Source organism: Spea bombifrons, chromosome 8 (genome assembly GCF_027358695.1).
Source record: "Spea bombifrons isolate aSpeBom1 chromosome 8, aSpeBom1.2.pri, whole genome shotgun sequence".
Lineage (NCBI taxonomy): Eukaryota > Metazoa > Chordata > Amphibia > Anura > Pelobatidae > Spea > Spea bombifrons.
The window spans coordinates 34,757,720-34,767,920 of record NC_071094.1 but is presented as its reverse complement, the minus strand read 5'-3'; the positions used below and the strand labels follow the sequence as shown (position 1 = coordinate 34,767,920).

Below are 10,201 nucleotides of genomic sequence, written 5' to 3'. Positions count from 1 at the left end.
AATTGTCAGAGTACTGAGGGTTCTTTGCAGGGAGCTGCAGCTTAGAAGTATTAATGTATTGTATTAACGTACTTAGAAGGTATGTTAATATGTATTCATTGTTAAGGGGCAAAATTCAAGTGAGCCTTGTCTTGACATTTGTAAAATGGTCCCACCTAAAATAATGATGAAGCAATGCTCAGAAGTAAAATAATCCTTTATGTACATCGTATACCACCACTGCCGAGATAAAAGCAATGTGAACCTGTTACCAGCTAGTAACACCTCTGCTGATTTGGTTAATAAAGGGAAAAAGAAAAAATACCTCTAATTTTGACTAATACATTTTATCGTACCAAGGAATAACTTCACTCTTCTTCTGGGTAAAGAAAGGGCACCTTTGGTTAGGATATTATGGATTGTTTGGTGAGTAACTGTCCAGGGTTTCATCACTGATATACCATGCCTTAGATTATGGTCGGAGTATTGGTTTAAACCTCAAAAGGTGAAGGCTGTATTATACAAATGGCAAAGATGTAGAATATATGACCAAAAGTATGTGGAGACCTGACCATTGTACCTATATGAGCTTGCTATACACCCCATTCCAAAACCATGGGCATCAATATGAAGTTGTCCCCCATTGAGGAATATAACGGCCTCCGTTCTTCAGGAAAGGCTTTCCACAGGGTTTTGGAGAGTGTTTGTGGGAACTTTTATCCATTCAGCTAAAAGTTGTTTTTTTTTTGTGAGGTGGAACAGGGCAGACCTAGCAGGGCAGGAATTGTGGCAAAGATGGCATCCTATGACCAATCTTCTACGGCTGTGTGTCATAGAACCGTGTACTCACAAGGTCTAGATCCCGGATACTTTTGTAACCGCTGGAGAAAAAAAAATTTCACTTGAAGCAGGTAAAACATGGAGAAGGGAAGGTGTATGCAGTCCAACTATTCCACTAAAAAAAGGGCAACACTAAGAAACCGGTAGAACAAAAATAATAAATGCCCCATATTTATTTAAACCTCTAATCCATGCACAGCGTAGGTTTTTCTCAGTCACTCTGAAATGCAGTGTTATCGAAACCTTTAAAGTCTGGTGTATCCATATTTTCAGCAGCTTCCATACTTTCAGCACCTTTCATATCTGGTATGTCCATGTTTTTATCGTCTTTAATATCTGGAATGTCGACGTGTTCCACGTTGTTCATATGTTTGTATCTCTCACCACGATTTTTTGCAAGGGCAGGCCCCCATTTTTTGGTTGGTTTACAGCATTTAACAATGCGCTACAATTGAAAAAAATATATATATATAAATTATTACCTAGTAAAGCATATTTGGACGGCGACATATTCTGCCTGTGTATCATACAGGTCTCACGCGGGTTAAAGAGGAACTGCTGCCTTCCCATCTTATAACATAACTCATTTATTTTAATTATCACTACCTATGGTTTTTGGTTTCAATTAGTGTGAGTTACAGATATTTAGCTTTATTGCAAAGAGATGAATTTACTTTAGGGAAGCTAAGATTTATAGCAAAAGACAGTAATAGGCCTTTCTGAAGCCCACTCTTCTTTCCTGCAACCCTTATAAAGTCTGCCTGCACCAATCAGCAACAACCAGCAACTTAACAATAGGAGAAAGACAAAGTAATGGCGGAGAATAATCTGCAAATGTATCTACAAATATTATTACGTTGCTCTCCAATGCATGTGACACACAATTATTATAATTAATATCAAAGATTTAATAAATGAACTCACATATTTTATTTGGCACAATAGCCATGGCATCTCTGTATACAGCATAGCAATTATTAGCTAACGTACAGCTTATTAATCATACCATTTTATTTCTGTTACAAATCAATTTACTTAAATTCATTATCTTTTTAAAAAAAAAAAAATGACTCACCTGCCATAGAGTTCCCGGGGTCTTTATTATTTTCCATACTGCGACTACAAGAATCCATATTAAGCAGAATACAACCATAAGGGCTCCCAGTATTATTCCCCACTCCGGGAACAGCACATCACCATATTTAGGTGGCTGAAATGTTATCAAAGACCAGACTAAAATGACCTGCAAACAATTAAAAGCAGACTTTTGATCAATATTTTAATTTTTTTTAAAGTTTTAAAGTTATAACTTTACTTTTTAAAATAACTATAAAAATATGCAACATGAGCAAAAACTTACTGCTAGAATTACGGGAGATATGAAATACCAACACATTCTCCACCATAACCAGAAGAGAAAAGACTTCTTTCCGAGCATCATCTCTATATCTTCGATTACCCTATTGCCACCTGTTGGGTCAAAAACACCATTGGGCTTACTGTGTGGTTTCTGGCTGTATTTATCTTTACAGTCCTTTCAAAATTCTATCCTGGCCATTTTTAATATGAGTTGAAAGTATATGTTTGCTGATTAGACATATAAATGTTCTTGGTTGTTGCTACGTACCATAAATCCAGATAATTGCTATTAGCTCTAGCACGGCCACGATTAAAATAGTCCATCCTCCACAGAAGGTGTCGATCAGAAGCACCCAGTACAGTCCTGCCTTGAAATGACAATAATTTAGAAGTCGATGAAGTTACACATGTGATACACTTCAAACGAAGGCCAAGGGGTGAAGAAGCTCGAGAGAAACTTGAGCATTTTACTTGGCCAAGATATCTGTCACTCAGACTTCAACAATATCCTTCCAAGGTCTAGTGGAATAAGCAAACCTGGAAGGCGTACGAGATACAAAAGGAAAAGAAAAGATACAAAAGGAAAATAGAGAAATCGTCTGTTATTTTTCCTTTTTATCTTTGTTATAAATCGAGTACCTGGCTGACACACGGCAAGCCAAGAAGAAATAGCACAGCACACACTGCAATCGTAATGGGGATCCTCATTTTCTTCATTGCCTTTGGAAATGCATCTTGTATTGATGTTGTAATTGTTTCTGTTAAAATAAAAATAAAAAGCATGGAACCATCATAGCAGATACTAGGCAGGTATTATTTGTATTTATCTGATGGACGAATCTTTTTTGCATTTAATAACAGATCATAACAAACTGCTATTTGTTAAAGGGATGTTCATGTGTCCCACGCAAACCCCACCAATTAACAATGAATATTAAAATACTCTGTAAATACTTCAATGTGGGTTATTGGACCTGTAGGAGGGGAAACATAAGGCATTAGTAGATGATAAACCTTAAGTGGAAGCTGCAGCAAACCACTCCCTCTGTGATCCTGGTTTCATACCACTTCTGGCTACTTGAAGCAGCCAACCAGCGGCAGGAACGCACATATCCTACAAGATTAAGCGTTGGGGGGAGGAAAGAAGCAATTGCATAGTGGGGGGATCGTGCAGAACCCCCTTCCATTCATTTGGAATTAGGATAAAACCATAATTTCTAGGGGAGACTCCACCATCGTGTGCAGTAAATATGAGTTTTAGTAATTACTAAAAACCAAATTTGCAACTAAAAATGTAAAAAAAACAAATGCGATGCAAAAATTACCAATCATAGCAAACTGAGAGTCGAGTCCTAAAGTCAGGAGCATGAAAAAGAAGAGGATGGACCAGAGAGGAGCTACTGGGAGCTGGGCTAATGCTTCAGGATATGCAATAAATGCCAGATCAAAACCTAAAAAAACAATAAACAACATGTTGTGTCAATGGCGTGTCAATAACTATTAAACACAGATTTTTAAATAGGGTGACTGTCAGCAAGTGGACTCTCCTTTATATCTGACAATGCTGCAATGGCCGTAGTGATGTGTTTACCTTCATTTATCACTTGTGAAACGGGCTTTCCGGAAATAAGTGCCATGTGCCCGATGATAGAAAAAATGACGAATCCTGCAAACAGACTGGTGAGGCAGTTTATGACGCAAACCACAATGGAATCCAGGTAACAGTTATTGTGGAACTTGTTATAAGAAGACAGGGCTGTCAGCCCTCCCCAGGCCGTTGACAGAGAATAAAATATTTGGGTGGCTGCGTCTCTCCAGACCTAGAAAAGATGAGAAAACAATGATAATGTACATGTCCAATAATGGCAATAATTACACACAATGCTAGATAGTAGACTGCAAGCTCTTGAAGTGCCTTGGCCGCCTTATTATCCTCAGTCCGACCCTGTCTTAACCAACAACCTCAACCCTTAACCCAACCTAAGTTACATTTTCAAGGTAAAACAGGAAATTTGGGGGCAAGGCATTGATTTTGAAGTAATTGTCAGGAACATTGGAAGTTGTGAGATCCACTATGAATATTCCAGATCTATTTGTTATTGTTGTGAATGTCCTGGTGTCTTCCAAAATTATGGATAATTCATGTTTTAATGTGAAAAACTAACAGAGTTGTTTATAAGCGGTTCAGAAACGTACATCTCCATTGGAGAGTTTTGTGATATTAGATTGTTGTCCAATAAAATACTCAATTCCATCTCTAGCGCCCTCCAAAGTAGCTCCTCTGATGAGAAGGATCAACAGCACAACGTACGGGAACAAGGCTGTGAAATACACCACCTAATCAGACAAAAACAGTCATCAGTCACAGCACTGACAACGTTACTCTCATGGAAATTGAGTGAGAATTCAAGAAATTGTGTTAACTGATAATGAAAGCAAGTGCAAAACGACAGGTTATTAAGAAGTCATCTAAGAATGATTCTGGAACGTTTAATAAACAAAACTCTATATTATATCTTTATTACCTTTCCAGAAGACTTTATCCCTTTTGCTAATGATGCAACAACGATGATCCAAGCCAGGAGCAGACAGAGTGCCAAGTGCCACACCACCACTCCTGTCTCGCCCAATCCCCCCGATAACCTGAGAGCCACTTTTCTGAAAACGTGAAAATCGGCAGGTCAACATAATTCCACGCTAAATGTAATTCACATACAGGTATGGAAAAGCTTAGGGGAATATGCCCAGTATATTTCAATACCAACAATAAGGTCTCATCAGAAATAATATGTTTTGTAACATTATTTTCCGGTTTGGTTTCTCATTTTGACATTTCCAGACTGTTTAACTCTTGACAATATTTTATATATTAAAACATTTGCATTAAATGTGTTTCATTGAAACAAAACTAATGCAAGGTTAAAATTGTATACTTACTCCCAGTACTGTTTGGTTGGTAATTCCTTTGATGCGTCATTAATGCAGGAGAGATTAGTTCCACGAATCAGAGATATATTCATAAGTAGTGTTTCATCCCCCAGAGTTACGTTGCATGTTTCTAGAAAAGGTATGTTATATTAAGAATAAGTAACTCTCTTAATATATTGCTTCAATATGTGCTTGCGTCCTTATATTAAAGGCGTATATTCACTAAACCAAGAGTTGAACAGCTAAAACATTTCATCTCGTCGACTTAGCTGTGCATTCTGAAGGTTCATTCCCACTGTGTTACGCTAAAATAAATGGTATTAGGAAAAGGCATTTTTTGTTGAGCGATGGCTATTATCTCACCAATTAAACTATACATTATGCAGGTCCAGCCCAGCCATTCTTGCCAGAAAAGCTAACAGCAGTTATTATTATTGTATTATTATCTTTTTTTCTATATAGCGCCAACAATTTATGCAGCGCTTTTTACAATACACATAATCAAAACTAGAACTGACAGACAGATTCATTCGGTAAAGAAGGTCCGGTTTTTATTATTATTATTTTTGTTTTAGAAGTAAGCATATTAAAGTACTCACAGAGGGTTGGGATGCTTTAGTATGCATTGTTCTATAATAGAGGTGTCTGGGACATTACAGGGTCCCGCTAACTGTCCGTCCGCCTAAATCCTATATAAGTTTGTCCACATCTGAGTTGATGACTGCATTGGTAGGGACCACCATCAGTGATATGCCTCTGGTGATCTCGCACTGGTGGTATCCTTCTTTCTCTAATACTTTAACGTTCTTTAACGTTCCCGTCTTATCTTTCCCCAAAATGTGCAATTTAAATAGAAAAAGATTGCTACCAGAAGTACTTGAGCCTGTCATTATATTAAAAAAATGCTAGCGTATTTTATAAACTAATCAACGAATAAATTATAATAATACATTACCAGTTTTGCTGCTAAAGCAGTTCTCATCTGCCCACTCAAAACATTCGGACCACGGCAAATAACTTCGAAATGAGGCAAATAAATAGTATAGGCTGTAGGCAACAATGACGTTGTAGTAAATTGATACTAACGCTGATACAAGCACCATCGTGAAACCAACACCTGGAGGAGAAAACAATACAGGTAGAAGCGCACGGACAGAATGTCTGCATATGGGGAAGACTCTGACTCTTTGACTCTCAACCTTTATGGATTGACTTCCAAGGTCACACAGATGGATCTGACTCATTCTGTTCTGATTTAATGGTATCTGGGCATTTGAATAAGGCTGCTGTTCCACTTTGATAAAACATTGATCACTCGCTCTAGGATGTTCAGTAAATGAATGATAAATAATGTTATTCTTTCACCTGAATGTTTAGCCACATGAAAATATCATAAACTGTTAAGAAGTGTTTTTCGGGTTCTATGGCAGCAACTTATCATTATCTCAACTTTTATGTCTTATGGCAGTTAAGTGTTCCTGGGAAACAAATATATTACACGACATAATGAATTCATTCTGGCAAGGGTTTGGGAATTCGGCGTTAGTAGTAATGAGGTTTTTAATGAGGCATTGATTTACAAAAGTTTTAATTTAAAATGATCTCTGCAGGTTTAAGGTAAGTGAGTGAGAGTGTTCATGCAGGCTGCAGACCAGTGGAGGGCTGGGATCTCCAGGAGGCAGGTATAGCTGAGTGGCCCTCGGCATACACTCACTTTAACGCTTTTACTTACACTAACAAACACACATACACTCTCGCTCTGAAAATCAGACAATAAAACATAGTCACTTCTCAATGACACCTCTATAACATCTCACTCTGAAAGTAAATTGATACTTTTTCGGATCTGATAAGAAAACTGTATTTTGATTTTGTAGGTTTAAGTAGATATATGCAATAATAAATTCATGATTATGGCTCTACTGAGAAGTACCTTATTTAACTAACCTTGAAATAGTGGTACAATCTCCCATACGGCCACAGGCCCAAGACTTGCAAACTGGCCCAAGGAACATTCTAGAAAAAACAAGGGTAAGCCCGCCACTGCCAACATTATAATATAAGGAATAAGGAATGCTCCTGATGGGAAAAAAACAGAATAAAATGCAATTATTACACTTTTTCCTGCCTTGTAGTGAAATAATATTTGATTATGTATCAGTTACATTGCTATTTGTTGTTACCACTTTCTATTTGTTATAGGGTCGGCCCTGCCATATATAAAGGACCCAGAAGTGTGCCTAAGGGTCTAAGTTTATATGGAGTGCTACCAACTGGTTTCTCCCAAGCAAGTGAATCCAGGTAGGCACTTGGAGACGTGGTTCACCTAAAGTGCTAGCGCCCCGGATCGCTTATAATGTATTGCACATAGTTATTTTTGTGCATTATGTGACGCGAAAGGCTCAACATTATAGAAGATTTGTGAAAGTATTCTTCACTGAGAGGGAGTTGGATATGAGGAAAAGCCTTTGAGTAGAAGTGGTAGTGGTTACTACATTGATGGACTCACAGCTGGCACTGTAAGTGTATTGTTATGATGGTCTTGCTGGACCATTATGGTTTCCACTCTAATATTATCTTTATCCCAGTAAAAATCATTACCTCCTCCATGATTAAAAGCAAGGTAAGGGAATCTCCAGACATTTCCAAGTCCCACTGCGTATCCCACCATAGAAAGCAGATAGTCTGATTTACGGGTCCAGGTTTCTCGCTCAGAGTTTTCCTCACCATTCTCATTATCAGTAATTTCATCATCCTGAAAATACATATACATTCAACGCATTGGAGTAACTGTATGAAGCTGACCACAGTGCATGTGCCAGATTTACCTTCTACAACATGTACACCTCTCAAGAGACACAGCATGCAGCTTTTGGGCACCGGCCCCGTGGGCATTTGCCTGGTGTGCAAGATGGCTTTTCTGGGCTTGTATCTATGTCTCCGACCTCATGACCTCATGTATTTGCATTTTTCCTCCCTCAAAGTATACTTCCCTCTAGTACTTTGATCAATTAGTTAGAAATGAATGTAGCCCAATTTAAATAATCATACCCCCCCTTCCAGTCTTTAAAACCAACTTCATCAGAAGTTGCCTCCATATTGATGAGAACTTCCCTACGTCATAAGGGAACAGTCTTTTCTGAGTATGGGATCTCTTTATGCCTCCATAGTTGAGACAACCCTCCAATCTATGCCCCTATCAGTTAATTAAACATTTATTTTCATTAAAATATATTATTTTACCTGTTCAGTGGGTGGAAGGAACATGAGAGCTACACAGTAGTATCGCAGTCATATATTTTACAAGGTGACTGTATTCTATTACAGAGCAATTTATCAATGTCATCATAGTTTGGTTTCTAACAGCAATATAGTTGCTTAATATAGCATCTGGTACCCAACCCAGAAACTGCATTAAAGCAGACAGTCCACTGATAAATCAGTATTTTGTGAGCATTAAATACAATGACATATAGTAATCTAGTTTAGGATGGAAAGAAAGTGGACACCACACAATGGAATCCTTATAGCAATACCAATGAAGGTCTATTGAAGTCCTTTACTACATTGTCTTTCATGAGTCAAGGAGTCCTGCTGGGTGATTAGGATTGAGCCATTCAATTCTTTACTAAAAGGCAGTATGATAAGGTGTTTGCCTAGTAGATTCAACTCAGATATCAGAGTTAGAGCTAGAGTACATACACATGCCAAAAATATGGCTGTCTAAAAACATTATATTGTGTGAAAAAATATAAATATTTAATAATGCACTTTCATGGAATATTAGTAATGTAACGTTCCACATTTACATACAATATCTTTGGAGGAGGACAGCATATAGAACACAAAGATAAAATCTTTATGTGCAAAAAACAGTCCAACAATATGCCAAGGAAGATTTAAAATATATCAGAAAAACAATAATATATTAAACTGATGACTTACTTTAATTTCAGCAGATTTTTTTCTGCAGCATCTGAGAAATGCTGGTGCCTGTATATTTCCCATGGCCTGTAATCAGATCGGACTCTCAGATAATCCCTTTGTTATAACGTTGCTGATGTCCCGGCACTGACTATAGTTCTGTATAAACTAGTTACACAGCTATATGAACTATAATTACATATGTAAATATATCAACTCCCTTCCATTGCCCAATAAGCTCATCTAAATGAAAAAGCAAGAGTTGATGGCACAATCATGCTTGCAAGAATTAAAGGAACTATAGCACGGCTGCTTCGGTACGTAAACATTTAGCCACAGCTTGTATCTTCTAAAGTTATTGCAAATTAAGTTTTACATTTAGTATTTGAAGGTCCACTCAACAGGTGAGAGTTGGTGCTGTGTTAGCTGTAGAAACACAGGAGTCCAGTAGAGTCAAGTTGACACCTTTATTGGCTAACTAAGTACTTTTAGAATGCAAGTTTTCAAGACCTCCTAGGTTTCTTCCTCAAGCATATTATACTCAACAGAATCACTGCTTCCACAGGTACATTCATTGCTTATTTACTTAAGATTTCCTGGATGGAAAGCAAAGCATCGTTTACTGGAACACATCGTTTGCTCCAAGAAAAGAAAGGCTTATTAGTTTTTAGTTAGTAGACCATATGGTTGGTCCATAAAGCAGAACCAGACGGTGAGGCTGGGTATCAAGATCGATAACAGCCCCAAATAAGTGGATTATTTATAAGAGATATGAGCAATAAAAATCTTTTGTTAGTCTACTGGGGACGGAATCAGTTTTCACATCACAATGCTTCTCAGAAATGCCTTCCAAATATTTCATAAGTTTAGTTTAATCTTCCAGTCGTCATTTTGGATCTCCAGCTGTGGTGATGATGGCTAGAAGGTGAAATTATCTAAATTAATTTCATGTTTTTCTTTCATTGGGACTTTTGTCCATTGTGTTCAACATAATCCGCTTTGGGTGTTAATTTAGCCCTGTTTAAATAATTACTGATTTCGTCATTCATTACGGTTTATGAAAGCAATTTCACTGAAAGGTCAACAAGACTTGCTAAAGACAACTCAGCAACATGAAAATTGCAACATGGATCAAATGGATTCAAGAACAATGCATTCAGAGTGTATGCCA

The 10,201-nt window shown here is 37.5% G+C and overlaps 1 protein-coding gene across 1 annotated transcript; it reads right to left on the bottom strand.

Moving 5' to 3' along the window:
- Positions 1–904: 904 nt before the first annotated feature.
- Positions 905–9,355, bottom strand: LOC128503054 (sodium- and chloride-dependent neutral and basic amino acid transporter B(0+)-like). Its single transcript, XM_053473066.1, has 14 exons — positions 9,052–9,355; positions 7,708–7,861; positions 7,054–7,185; positions 6,062–6,223; positions 5,116–5,236; positions 4,704–4,836; positions 4,375–4,515; positions 3,770–3,998; positions 3,504–3,629; positions 2,818–2,936; positions 2,447–2,546; positions 2,180–2,289; positions 1,895–2,062; positions 905–1,264 (listed from the first exon to the last, which is right to left on the bottom strand). The coding sequence occupies exons 1-14, from the start codon at positions 9,112–9,114 to the stop codon at positions 1,031–1,033; spliced, it is 1,992 nt and encodes a 663-aa protein (XP_053329041.1). The 5' UTR covers positions 9,115–9,355; the 3' UTR covers positions 905–1,030.
- Positions 9,356–10,201: the final 846 nt, after the last annotated feature.